General features: G+C 41.9%; 1 protein-coding gene across 1 annotated transcript in view; it reads right to left on the reverse strand.

Moving 5' to 3' along the window:
- The window catches only part of odad2 (outer dynein arm docking complex subunit 2), a 94181-nt gene extending 77425 nt beyond the window's left edge, over positions 1–16756 (reverse strand). Inside the window, exons 1-2 of the mRNA XM_056255533.1 lie at positions 16523–16756; positions 16140–16297 (exon numbers count right to left, since the gene is read on the reverse strand). Coding sequence (XP_056111508.1) covers positions 16140–16297; positions 16523–16740 — 376 coding nt within the window. The 5' untranslated portion in view covers positions 16741–16756. The remainder of the gene's footprint in view (positions 1–16139; positions 16298–16522) is intronic.
- Positions 16757–18598: the final 1842 nt, after the last annotated feature.

The following is an 18598-nucleotide window of genomic DNA, read 5'->3' on the forward strand; positions in this document are numbered from 1 at the left end:
ACCATCGACAAGACACTGAAGGGAACTGTGGTAACTTTCAACACTCACAGCGTTGAACCCCATGCACTCCAACACTCACTCCATGAAACAGCTGTTTACTGTCTTCCAGAATGACTTTGCTCAAACTCAGCTGGTAACAGCCCTGATGACAAACCTGCTGCAGGGGGTGAACTCCTCCATCGACAGCCTCGCCAGGGGTAGAATTCCACCGCACCTGATACCCTTAAGCCTCGTGAAAACCGTGCTGGCGTCCGCCATCACCACGCCAACTGACTCTTTACAAATACACCTTTCCTACTCTCTGGGTAGTGCCATCCCTCTCTGCGTCGACTACAAGCAGAGAAGGGGGGGGCTTTCTCTTGAACTTGCCCATCATAGAGTCAAGCCGAATCTACCGGCTCAAGAACATTGTCAAGGTCAGATTTTGAAAAGTAACATTCACATCAAGATCCACACGCCGGACGGGGTTGACTGCAACGACAGCAACACAAAGCCGTCCTAAGCTCCGAACCCGTACGTGTGCACATTGACCAAAGAAATTCACTATCTCTGCCCTAACAAGCCTTTCCTCAGAGACAACACTGACGGAATCTGCGGGCTGCAGATCAGCGACACCCGCTGCCCTGCCGAAGCCAAGCCACGCACTCAAGGCATCAAGACCCAAGCAGAGAGTGTAAGTGACAGGCGGCTCGCTAACACTCCTGTGCGCACAGCTGCACTCACTTACGACCAGAATGACACTGACACCTGTGTCACCTCGCTCCACTAGAGCCTGTGAATCCAAGCACCGAAAAGTGCCATCCTTCACCTTGACGACGTGGCATGGTACCATCTTCCATGCAAAGAGTACAAATTAAAACTGGAAATCCCATCCTTCTCCAGGAACCACACTTTCACCCTAACTCCAGAACGGGAGTTGTGGTTTGCGAAAGGGGGGTGATCCCAGCTAATTGACATTGCTCCTATCGACACAGCTCTCCAAGCTTTGTCTCGACTACCCATTCTGACTACCTCACCTGTTGTCCAAGCCTGGACCGCAGCCGACACTGCACGGTGTACCTCTATGGTAGTCAGACACACCCTGACACTGGGCTTGACCTTCATCCTATACAGGAGACTCAACGAGATACAAACATCTTCAGCCAAGCTCACGAAAGGTTTCGGACGAAACCCGCAAAAAGGGGGTGCCAAGTCAGAGACCAGGCCAGAGGCAGCTTCGAACCTCATAGAGCTGAATCCTCAGCCCTAATAACCACCTGCTGCATGAGTCATGATTCACCTGCCATCCGTCCATTGTGATGATTGTTGTCCGATTAAGTCCACACAGGGACTTCATCAGACAAAAAGGGCGACTGTAAGGACTGGGCGAGGGTGAATCTGAAAGGACTAAATACATCCTGCTAAAGACCCAAAAAGCCTGGAATGTAAATTTACACACACACACACACACCCCCACACACACACATCCCCCACAAGTGAAGCCTGCTCAGGACAGAGCGTGGTTTCCAGCTACGAGACACTTTTATGACTGATTTGGAATTTGATGTTCAAGAGAAGGAAACTTCTCTTTTTAAAAAAGACATTTAACCAGATATATTAGATGTGTTTTTATGTGTGTCCATTTGCCCATGCCACATTGAATGTTCACAGAACTGTGGCTCTCTCTGAATTCTAACCAAGGAGGAGAAATGAATCCTGTATTCATATATATATATATATATATATATATATATATTATATATCCACTTGAGAATTGCATGAACAATGTATCTGAGTTCCCTATTTCATGAATTGCCTTTCTGTGGTTTGGTCTATGTTTCTCGACAACTCTAGTGGGATAACGTTTCAAACTTTGCCAACTAAGGTTTAACCAAATCCATTTGTGGCAAGTTTGGTCTCGATAAACTCCAATCTTCGTTCCCCATTTGTTAATTGACATTATATGTTGCTAAACTTTGTGACACATTAGTATTATAAGAATTGTGAAGTTTCTTCTCTTAAACAACCGACGAAATTAGGGTTTCAAATGTCTCTCTCTGGAGACAAAGAGCAATAAAACCCAAAGTCCCGCCTGTAAACTTCCAACCCTCTAATTGGCCAAGCCAACAGGAAGAGGCTGGATTTCTCCAAAAGTGATAAATGACGCTTCTCCCCTTCGCTCGCTCTCTTTCTCCCTTGTCCTCATGTTATAATGTAACGTCTCGCCTCCGGGCGAGCTCTTCGCCTTTCTTTTATTTGTTTCTAGTTTAGTTTGTGTTTTTCAGTTGTAGATAAGTCTCTGTGTTTAATTCCAATCGACGATTGAAAAGAAAACCCTGTGACATATCTCTTCAGCAAATCCATCTACAAGGGACCTTTAAACGAGCGCGCGCTCGCTTTGAAGGAGAAACACGCGCACGTGACCACGTGACGCGCCGGACCGAGAGATACACACGCTTCTTCACAAGCCATGCAAAGAGTTACCTGTGCAAGTATCCGTGTTTGATCACGCTTTTAAGATTTGTTGAAGTCTTGTTGTCTCTCAAAGTTCTGTTGTCTATGTGAATTTGCTATTTAGAAAGATTCTCGGGTCTTTCTAAACTCCCTCTTGCATAACTGCAACTCTCTACATTTCATCTCTCTCTCTATCTCTATGCATTTCTCGTTCATCGATGCCTTATCATGTTTGTTTGTTTATTATGTTTGTAAATACATATATCCCATGTACCCGTAGTAAATACATAAGTAGTCATGCCTCTATTAAATTAATTATATATTCATTTGATTGATGTGCTGTCTCTTTGCTCAGTTTCAAGTCCCTTAAGTGCCAAAGATCTTATGCTACAAGCTTACTAAAATTAAATATACCTTAAAAGGTATGTGTTTATAGGGCGGGAAAACCAATTCTTCTGGCCAGAGAATTGCGTTTCCTGAAATCCTATAAAGTAAGATGATATTGTGGATCCCACAAATATTATCCTGACAATTGAGCTAATTCATTTTACCTGTTTGTGAAACGTGGTCCGTGTAATTAATTGCAATCAACTTGTGGTTAATTTCAAGGATTCACCAATATGCAGGTAAAATGACAGATCTTCCCTTATCGGGAGATTTATTAACATGTAAGACAGATCTAATCCAAACATGTATGAATAATTATTAATTACCAATTATTAATTATGATATGCAAATTCCCCACGGATTAGATCCGCCCATGAGTCTTTACAACAAGCACATACCTGTTGCCACGACTCGTGATGGGGAGTTCAAGTATGTCAGCAGCAACCTTTTGACATGGCTCAGTAGCAACAATTGTTTTCATTGGAGCTCTCTGATGAGGTGTGGGACTCCGTCTGGCGTCACATGAAGTACATTGCTTGCACCACATCCTGATGTCACGTGACATAAAGGGCCAGTAGCACAGTTGTTGAGCACGTTTCAGGACCTTATCAGCAGATAGATGACCAGTTACAGGATTTCCATGCAGCATCTGCAGAACAGTGTCTTTCAAAGCATGAGGGACAATCAGTTGATGGAGCATTGATGTTGTGGATGGGTTGAAAACTTTACGGCAGAGTACACCCTTATGAAAGGTAAGTCTGTGGAACTCATGCCAAAGTGCCTTCTCCGCAAGTGTGCGTTTTTTCATGCACCAGTATGGTGGTTTCTGTCCTTTAACTGTCCAGCTAATGACCTCTGAGAGTATGGAGTCTCACTGTTGTTTCTTTTTGAAATCCTCTTCAGGGAACTGAAGCTCAAATGTGGAGGAGACAGACTGTGAAACACACTGTGAGGAGGCTGAAGGAGGCTGTGGTCCAGTCAGGTTACAGCAAACTGGCTTTGTATCAGTACTGCAGAAGCTGTGATGTACAAAACTGCCCGGACTAGACAGACTCACAGGACTCAGACTAGAATGTCTCTGGTCAGAGTGTGAATTACCAAGAACACTGGAGAAGGTGCTCTGCTCTGTTGGCTTAATGTCAGCAGGGCGACGTGACATTGCATCTGCATTGAGGTGACTGTGGCCATCCTTGTGCATTACAGTCCATTCAAAAGGATCAAGTTCAAGACCCCAGCGTGCACGACGACCAGAGACATGCTAGTCTGAGTCCTGTGAGTCTGTCTAGTCCGGGCAGTTTTGTACATCACAGCTTCTGCAGTACTGATACAAAGCCAGTTTGCTGTAACCTGACTGGACCACAGCCTCCTTCAGCCTCCTCACAGTGTGTTTCAAATATGAAATATGAACTCCACTTCTAAACCTTACACTATCCTTGAGACGTGCACTCCCAACGCAATAGAGTGCTGCGCGGCACTAGATCTGATGGCCGAGACTCCGAGTGCGAGCGCGGGCGCGGGCGGTAATGCACTCACTCTGTGTGTGCGGGTTATAAATTAAACGATTCGCGGGACTCCCGCGAACTAGAAATATCTATGAATAAAACATAAAAACTAATAGATTTTTATTCATCTGTTGCAGAAAAGCAACAAGAACAACTAAAACAAAATAGAAACGAATTACAGGCCACAGTTTCTATTCATAACATTCTATTCATAACAACGCTATAACATAGTGTTGAGTGATGTAGCCAATCACAGTCATATGTGTTGCTTCTGATTGGCCATTGCGTTCAAGAAATCATTTAAGATAGACTCCCTTTTTGGTATTTATTCAAGTGCATTTTTAGTAACAGAGACGGTTCTCTGCAACAGATTGACTCCGGTGCAGTGTCCATGCTCCGGCAGCTCACACACCCACACCAGTCACTTCGCCCCAAATGATCCTGTGCTGTATGTGGAGCCTGAAACTGATCCTCCATGTGGTGGTGGTAGTCAGAAACTACTGGACTGTCCCTCACAGGTTCAAATGCGTAACCCATGCCGTTAAAAGTGCTAATTTTCGTCTGTGTATTAGGACCTGCAGCTGTTGCCTATGCACCTTTGCGTGTCCTACCATGCCAGTCAGTGGCGCAAAAAGGGGGTATGCGCTATATGCGGTGCATAGGGGCGCAGCACCATGGGGGGCGCCAAAGCGATGGTAATTTTTTTTTTTTTTAATTAAAAATTTCATAAAAAAAATAATATATATATATATTGTATTTTCTATATGTAGCTGCTGTTGTGCGTTTTTTAAATCATTTCTGCATTTCTTCAATGTTATATAAAATTTTAGAGGACTAACAGGCTAGAGTTAGGCGCCCTCATGGAGAAGGGGGGCGGGGTGATATCGCGAGCAGGCGGGGGCGCCGTGAGCGCTGAGCGAGCAGGTACGAGTAGTGAGTTGTCGTCGAAAAAGATGGATAAAACAAAATGCTGTGGGGCTAAAAATAGAAAAAGAAAGCGGGAAAAGGAGATGGCATGTCAACTGATGCGACAGCAGCTAAATAAGTGCATGCTGAAAGCCAACAGGTAGGATTTAAAGTGTGACATCCAGGCATGTAGGCTATCTATATCTCTGTTGCCATCGGGACTACCGGGAGATTCCCGGTGGGCCGACGTGCTTTTTCGGCCGATACATCTCATACTTTTTTTTTTTGTCTTAACGGCCCATAAAACTCGTAGCCTACATCGGCGGCCCATTCGTTTTTTTTTTTTTGTTGTTGTTGTTGCTTAATTGGCGGCGCTGGGTTAGTGCCGGTGTAATGCATTGGTCAAAAAAAGTCAGCGTTAGTTTTTTTTCTGACACACCGGCCCATGAAACATGTCATCATGTGCTTATATCTTTCAAGTATAGAAATTAGTACAAAACTAATTATGAAAGTTTCCTTTATTTTTCAGTGCATTTGTTTTACAATATATGGCTATTAGGCTACTATCATAATATTATAACTATTATTATGTAGTAGTGTAATGTAGACAGACACTAACTAAAAGAGGTTTGAATTTTTCTTTGTTTAATTTGCACCCTGAATATGGGTTTGAGCTTTTAATTTTGAACTCTCAAAGTGCACCAGACTGCTGAATTTAACATTAGAACACAAAATTTTCTTACGGGGGGGGGGGCATGCCCCCGAACCCCCCTAGAGAAACAGAGGTCCACCTACCACAGCTTTACCTAAAATCCTGTGAGAAACACTGGTATTGCTGTTCCAATTGAGCTTATAGTTTTTTTAGGGGGGTTCATCACGGTGGAGTAGCTATAGTTTAATTGTATTAATAAATGAAAATTTTGCACTTTTATCTGTTAGCTCTCACTCGTTCCTACTCACTTATTACATGGTACACTTATTTTTATTTTTTTATTTTTTTTGAGGGGGGGGGGGGGGGGGGGGGGGTCAAAAATTGTTGCTGCATACCCCTCTGACACGGGGTAGTTGCGCCCCTTTATTACACTACTACATAATAATAATTATAATATTAATCCCATGATAGTAATAGCCATATATTGTAAAACAAATGCACTGAAAAAATAAAGGAAACTTTCATAATTAGTTTTGTACTAATTTCTATAAAGATATAAGCACATGATGTTTCATGGGCCGGTGTGTCAGGAAAAAAACTAACGCTGACTTTTTTTGACAAATGGCCGCCGATGTACGAGTTTTATGGGCCGTTAAGAAAAAAAAAAAAAAAGTATGAGATGTATCGGCCGAAAAAGTACGTCGGTCCACCGGGAATCTACATGCCTGGATGTCACACTTTAAATCCTACCTGTTGGCTTTCAGCATGCACATATTTAGCTGCTGTCGCATCAATTGACATGCCACCTCCTTTTCCCACTTTCTTTTTCGATTTTTAGCCCCCCAAAATTTTGTTTTATCCATCTTTTTCGACGACAACTCACTACTCGGACCTGCTCGCTCAGCGCTCCGCGCTCACGGCGCCCCCGCCCGCTCGCGATATTACCCCGCCCCCCTTCTCCATGAGGACACCTACTCTAGCCTGTTAGTCCTCTAAAATTTTCAAGGGGGTAATCCATCGACCGGAAGTTGAAGCCGGACGGGTGCCGCCATGTTGTAGCAGAACTTCACTTGCGTTAGCATTTCCATTGACTCCCATTCATTTTTGCGTCACTTTGACAGCGAATAACTTTACATCTGAGGCGTTTAAAGACTCCATTTGTCCATTATTTATTTCTAAAGAAACACGACAATGTATAAAGGGCTCCATTACCTTCTATGTTACACTATGGCCCCGTAGAAACAGATTTAGTAAAAATAGGCTAACGATTGCGTCATAACCACTCGACTCTCTGTCGCGCTGTACAGAAGTTACCGTACAGACAGCAGGAGAAGCTCGCAGGCAATCGGGGGGACGTCCCGTCAAGGGAGAAGCCCATAGATAATGAGTCCATAAAAGCAACGGAATTCTTACTCCTGCTCACTCACGCCAAAGAACTCTTTGCTCAAGTTCCCCGTCTCTGCAAGATTAACGTTGGCAGTTTTCACGCACAGCTACTAGAAGATTAACGTCTGTCAGACAGGTTGCTCACGTCATCAAGCTTAGTTTGAGTCGGTCTGAGTCTGCGCGTCAGGAACGGAAGTTCTCAAAAATCGCTAAAAGTGGGCTTCAACTGTCTCAACTGAGTTCCAATGAGATCGCTCTGTCCATTTCTTTTACTGTCTATGAAAATTTTATATAACATTTAAGAAATGCAGAAATGATTTAGAAACGCACAACAGCAGCTACATATAGAAAATACAATATATATATTTTTTTTTTTTATTAAATTTTAATTAAAAAAAAATTTTACCATCGCTTTGGCGCCCCCCATGGTGCTGCGCCCCTATGCGCCGCATATAGCGCATACCCACTTTTTGCGCCACTGGTGTAATGTAGACACTAACTAAAATGTCGTGGTCCACCAGAATTTATAGTTTACCCACCTCTTTTTTTACCACTACACCTCTGAATAAAACGTATGAGTCCCAGTCACTCCGACCCTCTCTTCTTCCTTCCAAACACTGAACCTCATTACAATGGCCCTTAAAGAATGTTAAAAAATTGTAAATGGCCCTTGATAGGAAAAAGGTTCCCCACCCCTGCTTTAAATAAACGAAAAACCCTATCCAGTGATTAAATGTTTTCTGTGCAAAAATTGTTGCTGCATACCCCTCTGACACTGGGTAGTTGCGCCCCTGAATGTAACGAGTTAATGAGTCCTCTTATCGATGCTCCTGCTCCAAAGCGAATTTTTGTACCGCCATAGTCTTATTTGATCTGTGAGTAATGTAGACGACAGTAGTGCGTGTGACAGGGCGCAACCATAGGCACAACTGAAGAACGAGCAGAGAGAGAGAGAGCCCCGGTCGCGTGCGCGCACTCTTTCTCTTCGGAGCCTGGCGAAAGTATAAACAAGGCTTCACCGTCTCCTAAGCGCTGTCTTGCTCTCTCTCCCTGGCACATATTAATTAAAATAAATCGACACAATGGTAAAAGGTCAGAAGACCATGCTTTCAGTGGAGCATTTCGGATATATATATTTTCCCTGAATTACCGCTGGGTGTGAATTGTGCTAAAATACCTTATCTTCTCTGAAAAGTGTTCCGCACATTCAGCTGACATAAACCACACTTTAAATCAGGGGTGGGGAACGTCCGGCCCCCGGGCCGTAACCGGCCCGCAAAACAGTTTGATGCGGCCCGCGAGTCAAATCCTCCCAAAAAAAAAAAAGAACTTCAGAACCAAAAATCTCAGCCATTACTTTTCCTGTGACAGAAAACACAAAATAGGCAAAGTGGCAAGCAGGGCGATGCGAGTAGCGCGAGTCACCTGCGCACCGGTTTCAGTTTCTAACCCCGGATTTCCACCAACTGCAGAACGGCTGCGGATTGGCTCCGCTGCGTGTCGGATCCGTGCTCCGCCGTCCTTCAATACCTACCAGATACGGATTTGTTGCGGAACGGCTGCGGCCACTGACAGCTGAAGTCACGAGGACACACGATATCTCGCGAATTTACGTTTGATCGCGCGATATAACAGGATTTAGTTTCTATAAACAGAACCACAAAACCAGCAACAGTTTGTTTCCATCCAGAGGAGTACAGGGGAAACAACTATGTGCTGACCTGCTGATCTCCCTTTTTTGTGGAGATTATTGTGATTCTAATACTATATTTATAATTAAATATAATCAACTTATAAAATGCTAAATGTTTATTTGGGTTCCTTTTTGAATGTATTGGGAAAGTAGTAGGCTGTGTAAATAAAGTTAACTATTGTTCTTGTTGGAAAAGGGAAAACTATATTTTTATTTTGGAAATTACCGGATGTTTTATTTAGTTTCTGTGTTCTGTTCTGTTATCTTTGTTTATCGACTTCCTGCGGCGCTCTCCGGCATCCGGCAAAAATAGAAACTTTGCGTATCTGCTCCGGAGGGCTGCGGTCGCCGGAGCTGGGACGGAGTCGGAACGCAGCCGTTCCACAGTCAGTGAAAATACACACATTGACTTGAATGGAAACCTATTGACTCCGCCGCCGTTCCGGAGCGGATCCGCAGCCGTTCCGCAGTTGGTGGAAATTGGGGGTCACGGATGAGCTTCGGGGGCGCGCGCGCCGCACCGGTTTCAAGTTTCTCACCGCGCCCGCACCGGTTTCAAGTTTCTCACTGATCAGCTTCGGGGCGCGTAAAAGGATCGGAACGAAGACAGCGGAGGACCAGGCATGGACTTTACTTTATGTGTGTGTGGTCGTCGTCCACGAGGAACTACTGCTTTTACTTTCGTTTTGTCATTTGCGTATTAATGTATTAAAGTGGTTTAAACGTTTGCCGGTTCCCGCCTCCTTCTTCCCTGAACTAACCAATCACGTTACATTTAATATAATAGATAATATACAATATTATAAAATAACAAAATATATTATAAAATAACATAAGAGAGTCGACGTTTCCGGGTGGTCGCTTCCGACTGTGTCCGGGTCACAGTCAGAATGAACGCAACAGACACGTAACGTTAGCGGTTGTCATCGCTGATATGCATCATGGCGACTGTCAAAAAAAGAAAGGTAGATTCGCCGACAGCAAGTGGAATGAGTGGCCGACTAAAAGAGTAATGAGTCTGTGCTGATTTAGTGGAAAGAGTTGAGCCCAAGCTGTGGAAAGAGTATTATATTATGTGACTGTTTTTGTGCTTTTATCCACCTCTAAATAGCTATAAATTAAGCTTATGTCGTTTTAGTTTCATATTGTTAATTATTAGTTTCATAGGTTGTTAAACCTAAGACGAACTCTTTCCTATTGCGCTGCATTACTGTCAGTGTTGTTGACTATTACTGACGGTGAGGTTGCGCTGTTGACGCTCGCGCAGCCTCTCGAGGAGAAATCTACACAAATGAGCGCGCGCACACACACACTCAGTTAACAACATACTGCCTATAAAAAATCTAAATGTGGAGTTTTTATATTTTTAACATGTTAAGCAACCTCAATTATTTTTTTCCTGAACACCATCACGATTGAAAATGTGACATTAATTTCCAACTACAGTTCAATAAACAGTTAAAATTAAGTCACTTACATTTTAGATGCAATAATATTGGCTGTTTTTGATCTTTTTCAGCAGCGAAAATAGTTCCAAACAAAAATCACAGCAGAACCACGGGGCATCTCACAGGAACACTCAACCTGTTTTCATTACTGAATGATTCAGCATTTTGAACGAATCGATTGAGTCAAAGATTCAATGACCCATTCATAAACATCTGTCTCAATCTTGAATGAATCAGCCGTTTGAACAAATCGTTTGAATCATGAATGAATCAATGACTCACTCATTAAGACGGTCCCCTGCCGCCACCTACTGGCGGTTTGTCTTATGTTTAAAAGTAGATCATTCTTTCCAACGTTTCTTATTTGTAAATTTAAATCTATTTCATAACATTATTTTATGCAATTGTAATTTTTCAGTGTAAATGATTTAATTTGATCAGCTTATTATTATTTTATTATTACAGCTTATTATTCGAAATAATTTAATTTATTGATCAAATTTAGGAATTTAAAATGAAAGATGAAGCATACATTTAATAATATTGGGGGAGGGGATGCCCTTTAAAGGTGCAAATATTACAATATGGCGATTTAAATATCAAAGCTGATTGAACACTGATGAGAATATTGTTTCAGAATAAATCAACAACAAAAAAATCCGGACGAGAAACTTTTTTACCCGGACAAGTGAATGACAGATTTACTTGTCCGAAGGACAAGCGTATGAAAGGCTTAATGTCGAGCCCTGCCTATAGCAATGTCATCAGGATACACATACACCGGTAGGCAGTGGCCCACCTTACCGAGTGACCATGTCGTGGTCCACCAGAATTTATAGTTTACCCACCTCTTTTTTTACCACTACACCTCTGAATAAAACGTATGAGTCCCAGTCACTCCGACCCTCTCTTCTTCCTTCCAAACACTGAACCTCATTACAATGGCCCTTAAAGAATGTTAAAAAATTGTAAATGGCCCTTGATAGGAAAAAGGTTCCCCACCCCTGCTTTAAATAAACGAAAAACCCTATCCAGTGATTAAATGTTTTCTGTGCAAAAATTGTTGCTGCATACCCCTCTGACACTGGGTAGTTGCGCCCCTGAATGTAACGAGTTAATGAGTCCTCTTATCGATTCTCCTGCTCCAAAGCGAATTTTTGTACCGCCATAGTCTTATTTGATCTGTGAGTAATGTAGACGACAGTAGTGCGTGTGACAGGGCGCAACCATAGGCACAACTGAAGAACGAGCAGAGAGAGAGAGAGCCCCGGTCGCGTGCGCGCACTCTTTCTCTTCGGAGCCTGGCGAAAGTATAAACAAGGCTTCACCGTCTCCTAAGCGCTGTCTTGCTCTCTCTCCCTGGCACATATTAATTAAAATAAATCGACACAATGGTAAAAGGTCAGAAGACCATGCTTTCAGTGGAGCATTTCGGATATATATTTTTCCCTGAATTACCGCTGGGTGTGAATTGTGCTAAAATACCTTATCTTCTCTGAAAAGTGTTCCGCACATTCAGCTGACATAAACCACACTTTAAATAAACGAAAAACCCTATCCAGTGATTAAATGTTTTCTGTGTTGACACAAATCTTGTGGGATGTCCCAACCGCCGGGATAATCACACAACGCGAACACATCCGATAATGACACGTCCAATTCGCGAACTAATGACTTCTTTGAACCGATTCATTTTAATGAATGGTTGAAACAACTGATATTTCCAGTCCTTCAGTTACTGATCGGATCAGTCAGAGTGAATGGAGTAAAAAAAATAGGCAGAGTAAAACTAAATTTTTTTTTTTAAATAATTATAATATATTATTATTGCATATATTTTATTAAATATACAATTAATTAGGGGTGCAACGGTACAGATAGCCCACGGTACGGTCCGTACCTCGGTTTTTGGGCCACGGTCTCGGTTCGGTTTCGGTACATGTTTTGTGCAGAAAGAGACTGCTATTTCATCCCAAAAATATGTTTTATTTTTCTTATGAGCATAAACAGAATGTCACAGTAGGAAGAACATCAATGTGTATGGAATCCCAATGCACCGGTTATCTTTCTGTGTTTCTGTGAAGATGAACGACTTCGAGCCGAATCAGGCCGAACTGGTACGTCTGTACCAGCATGTTTATGATCCTTCTATACACAGAGACATTTGCATTGATGGGCGACCATAAAAGCCTCTCATTTTGTGAATAGGAACACATTTGCATTAAGCACCCAGTTTGCACTTGTCTAAAGTAATTGGTTACATTTACAAAATAAGCCACGGTCACGGTACCAAAATTCCAGTAGTCGGTACCGATACCATTAAAATGTTACGGTTCTCGGTACCAATTTCGGTACCACAGCAAAATCAGTTTGAACTATTTTTTTTATATAATTTATTTAACTATTTGAAATATATATATATATTAAATTCAATTCAAAGATTTTATTATTTATGATGGTAAATTTATGAAAGGATTGAAGGCTATATGCTGTTTAAACGAAAATATTGATGATATTGAGAAATCTTGCTTATAAAAAAAGTCAAGTGAAAAGTAAGCAACCTTCTATGCACTCATTAGTAGTAGTAGTAGTATCTTGAATTAATGGAGACGTAGTTAAATCTATTGTACAGTAGCCTAGTATAATTATTTCTGTCAATTTCTTTAAGTTAAACCAAACTTTTATTTTGACGGGTTGCCGTGAAGACCTTTGAGTTTCTGTGCGTGTATGATATGACGATAGTTTTTCTCAAATGAAACGGTAAAATGCTCATGAAGTGACTCTCGGAGATGAATGGAATCATGAATCATGTCATCATATCGTGAGGCAGCAGAGACTGAAAACAGCGCGAGCGTCACGTCGTGCTTCAGTGTGTGTGTGTGTGTGAGGTAACGTTTAATGAAACCGCGCGTCTGCGCCGTTCATTCACACAGAGACAAGCAGAACGTGAAGGGTTCATAATAATCGTTTTGCAGTTTAATATACACAGACAGACACCACATCAGCAGCGCCGCCGGTCGCCATGTTCCAGCGCTTTCATGAAGAGGACGCAACTTCGCCCTTCGTGCATGCATGCGCATCCAGAACCGGGTTTGACTGAGTACTCGGTACCACCGGGACTTGGTACCGTGACGTTTTTTTTTTTTTTTGTACCGACTTGGTACCGAAGTACCGACTATTTTGACAACACTAAAGCCTACAATAACAGAAGTAAGCCCTGCTGATGAAATTAAGGTTTAAACACTCAGGCTTCAATTGTTTAACTAGTTTACATGCAGTGAAAGTAGGCTACAATAAACCTACTGCATTTATTACTCTTTTATGAATCAGCAATTAATAAACTACTAATAAACGGCAAACTACTTCTTCACTGCTGATTCCTGGTGGTTTAGAGGAGAATTACTCCTCGACAGGTCGCCCCCTGTCGTTTCACAGAATAGCACAACGGCGAGCGCGTCAAGTATAAACGCCTCGTCCGTTTGAAGAGGTGCGCGCGCAGTCAGTGGAGACTCGCGCTCGTGCGGACGCGTCGAGTATAAACAAGGCTTAAAGCAAAAACTAAAAGGATCAGCGCGAACTCAATGGCAAAACCGAAGTCCCGCGGGACATGAGGGTAGATTGTCCCGTGCAGGGCTGACCGAACGGTCCGGGATTTTACCGTGTACCGTTGCATCCCTACAATTAATACATTTAATTTGTACAGAACTATTTTCATATAGGCACCACCACAAAAATATTATTTTAATGTGTGTTAATTGTGTGTAAATAAAAGTAAAAATGGAAAATAATAGACCAGAAATATAATGACAAAAATGTTCAAATATAGCCTATAAATTAGGCTGCGTCCCAATACCTCCCCTTACCCTAGATTTCTGCCCTAACCCTTGTTTTTGCGCGTTCTCGTGTAGGGGTAGGGTGTCCCAATACTCCAAAGAGCAAGGGGGAGTGCTATTCTCCCCTTAAAATCAACCCTCAAAACATAGTGCGGTCCGATGCAGGCTTAAAACGAAGTGGAAGATGAAATTACCCAGGATACCTTGCGAACTCAGCGAGCCGGTCAAATTTTTCAACTAAGATGGCGGACACCGCTGGAAAGGAACAATTTTATTTTAAGTATATTTTCGCAAATACGCATGTTAAAATGTCGAAATATGTTGGAATATGTTAGTTTGATGCACATCCAATGGACTGTTGAGTTTTCAACACTAATGTTAGAAAATATTTCACAAAGCTATCTGACGATGTTCATATGATATCTGCCGAGTGCTTCAAAAGCAAATCAAATATACATCTGATCTGGGTAAGTTAGTTAATCTAATTTTATTTTCGATTTTGGCTTCCAAGGATTATAAAAAGAAGATATGTGAGGTAAAATTATTCAAAACTAGCCGCGTTCGTCTAGCGCATCATCTTCCCTTCACAGCGCGCTGTCATTTCTCTCTAAACCCAAACCTAACGTCAGAATCAGCACTGAGCACAATCGGTGATTGTTGTAAAGTGCAGTGTCTGCGGTTTCTTAATTGCGGGACGTTGGTGGTAAAAACAGCTACTAAAAGCACACTGATCCGCGCAAGAGACGTTGCCCCGGTTCCCATGGCGGCGCGCGCGCGTTCGGAAACGGATTGCAACTAACGTTAGACAAGCAAACTTTGGGTTTTGTGTGCGCTTCTAAACGATCAGATACAAACAAATATATGGCAAAATTACCGGAAATGCGTCTTCTATATTCCACATGTCTTCTCTGTTGATTCATCAGATGTAGATAAACGAAACAAACAGCCCACACAACAGGCAACACAACAACTGGAACCGGCAATTTTATGAATGAAAATAGTAGTAGAAGTAGTAGACACTTTGACGCTGCGCGTGACGTATTGAGGATTGCCGCGCTAATTTGCATATAGTGGTGTCCCATTTCATAGGGAAAGATCTTCAACTCCACTTCCCTCGTTGAGGGGACTTTACTTTCGAGGGCACTCAAAACCAAGTGGAAGTTTTAAGGGGGGAGAAATGGGACAGGGCCTTAATGTATATGTGACACAAAAACGCTGTTTATTATTTTGCCCGGTAAAAAATAAGCTTGGCTGGTGGATTTTTTCATCTACCAGTCCCCGTGGCAGGTGAGCCAAAAAGTTAATTTCAGACCCTGTGTACATACATGTTGCTCACATATTATGGTAGCCCTGTTTGTGCTAAATAGAGTGTAATTTCACCTGTGCCATTAATATGTTTATAAGCAACTGAAAAAAAGCACAAATGTCAGGGCATGTCAAAACATCTCAAGGACTCCAAAAACACCTTGGTCCCCAGAGGGTTAAATGCTCGAACTCGTTACAGCAGGATGGATTCTGATTGGCTGTCAATGTTTTTATCATTTATCAGCTGGAAAAAATCATTCTGAAAGTGATTCCAATGATATCGTTTCTCTGTGCCGTTATCCTATAGCTGTGGTGTGAACTCTGCTATTCTTTAATGTTGAGAATGTTATCTTTATAGTTATCGTCCTTGGTGTGAATGGGCCTTTACTCATTTTATGTTTTAAGATGAAAAAATAACTATATTTTAAATAATTACAGATATTGCTTCATCTTGCATCTTAAATTAATATAGGCACTGTGACTGGACTGATTAAGACTTCAAATGTGATACCGGAAGATATTGAAAATAACAGAATACAGCATTTCAAGGAAAATTAGTGCTTAAAGTAATTGCATGTTCTCCATGCAGCTCACCCTCCAAACAGGTCTGGACCTCCTTCATCTTTTTATCTTTGTTTAGTACCAGAAGGTTAGACAGGTGGTAAAATGAGTGCACTGTGATGTCAGGTGGACTCAGATGCAGAAGGGGACGTCCTTTATCATCACATTCCTGGGACAAAGCTGATTCTCCTCTGAAAAAAAAAGAAGGAAAAATGGTGTGTCAGGTGTTTTAAGCATTCACCTGTCATTGATTCAGCATATGCATTTATCTGAAAACCTACAGTATATGAACCAATGAGGTTTTAAAGTTATCTAGACAAGAAAATTAAATTAGGTCTAATCTTTCTGATATCTTTAAAGGGAATGTTATGCTAATCAATTGCACGTCTCTTATCATCTCCGTCTGTTGGTATTACCTGATGTCATATAAATCTGACATGAACTCAGACGCTTCTAGAGTTGTTTTCCATTGTAAAGGCTCGCTGAATGTCAGCCTGGCCTCAGGTGGGTGTTTGTCGCCGAACTCCTCCGTGAAGAGCAGGATTTCAGTCAGAATGTCATTATTCAGAGGGCTTTTCTCTAGTTTATCCGCCTCAGAGCTCCACTGAATTGCCCTAGAGAGTGCCACCCCCATGACGGACACTGGATAGCTTAACATTAAAGCAAAGTTAAAGCAAAATAGTACACAGTATTAATACAACAATTAATGAGAGCGTGGATAATACAATTAATACACGCGAGGACTGATATGCGGCGGCCGCGTTCCAAACATCAAACGGATTATTTAACTTTAAAGACTAAACTATTTCTGACCATCTTGAAAGTGATTCAATATATAAGACGGTTTATTACTCACCAAACCAGTCTGCTCAAGTATGTATAACTGTTATCCTCTACAAATGTTATCTATCTTGCTAACTTTGTGGCTGCTTTCAGTTACTGAGTAACCATAGAAACGAACTACGCGCTGGCTCCGGTTGCTAATAACAGTCAAACAACGTAGAGCGGAGAGGGTCAAAAAAGTCAGCGTAAGAAAAGCGGTCTTTTCTTTTCTTTTTCTCTCTCTCTCTGTGTGTGTGTGTGTGTGTGTGTGTGTGTGTGTGTGTGTGTGTGTGTGTGTGTGTGTGTGTGTGTGTGTGTGTGTGTGTGTGTGTGTGTGTGTGTGTGTGTGTGTGTGTGTGTACAGTAAAACACTGTATTGTATGAATGATCAACATTACATTAAGATGTATTTGTTACGCAAACAAAAGTGAGATCCAAAACGAACCTACCTGACCGAATTAAAGGCTTTCGCATTATGTCAACTGTTTGTTTTCTCTCTGGGGTTGCGTGCCCACAGAACCGCACTTTTGAGGCTCTTTATAAACTTCCGTGCTGTGCTGTATGGTTTGGCAGAAAATTACACACAGGCATTTGGGCCACAGAAAATACTTAATTTCCCCATTGATCCTGCCTGTACAGCCTCTCAAAATAAGTGAATTCAGCACATAGATCAGTGATTCAGCACAACATTCACGCTGCATGGGTTTAATTCCCAGATAGCAAACAGTCATTGAAACTATGTTAAATCAACATTCCGTTGTCAACATTAAGTCATTGAATCAACATCGAACTCTGATGTTGATTCTACATCATTTTGCACCCTGTTTTAATATTGAAACAACATTGAAATCCTGTCCATAGATCAACGTAATTTCAATGGTATTTCAATTATCAGCAATATTGAAACAATGTTGAAATTTCAACTGAACTAAGGATCAACGTGATTTCAATGGAATTTCAATCGTTTTTAAATGTTAATTTTAAATGCCATAAATTAAATAGCCTGCTTTATCTACAGCCGTTGATAAAAAGTAATGGAACCTTTCAAATCTTGTATTAACACTGAACACACCACACAAACAAATTCATTTTTTTTAGCCTTTTTATTTAATTATTTGTACTCTTTATTTACACTTCAATGTCCTCGGACGCCTGAATATTGTGTCGTCCAGTCCCTCGGTCAGGCACATGTGAATTGGGTGACGGTGGCTGTCCCCATCTGAGTAGAGCACCTAAAACAGAAAATAAAATCACAATACAAAAAATTAGCATTTAGGCCTAAGTTAAACAGGAGATTATATTTATTTGTATTGGTACATTTGTGCCGCGAGATGAAGTGTAACGTGGGGCTAAGCCCTCCCCCCTTGACGCCAGGCCTGATTGTCAAGCGCGCAAAAATCGTGATATCCCATAAGCACTAGTACATTCATATTTTGGATTTGTATTACGACGAGATGGTCTAATCGGCATTCCCAGTTACAACTCGAGACAGTTCTGCATTGGATAAAGTAAAGTACCGGTAAGATCATGTCTTCTGTGTAATTCTGGCCCGCCGCGGTCACTTCTGTGGGTAGCGCTAGGTGGAGCACTAGCGTTGGTTCCGCCGGTCACGGTGTTCTCCGGCGGTCAGAAGAAATAGTGCTGTTAATAGATTTCACGACACAAGCAAT

Source organism: Rhinichthys klamathensis, unplaced genomic scaffold (genome assembly GCF_029890125.1).
Source record: "Rhinichthys klamathensis goyatoka isolate OS25496 unplaced genomic scaffold, OSU_Roscu_1.1 h1tg000121l_1, whole genome shotgun sequence".
Classification (NCBI taxonomy): domain Eukaryota; kingdom Metazoa; phylum Chordata; class Actinopteri; order Cypriniformes; family Leuciscidae; genus Rhinichthys; species Rhinichthys klamathensis.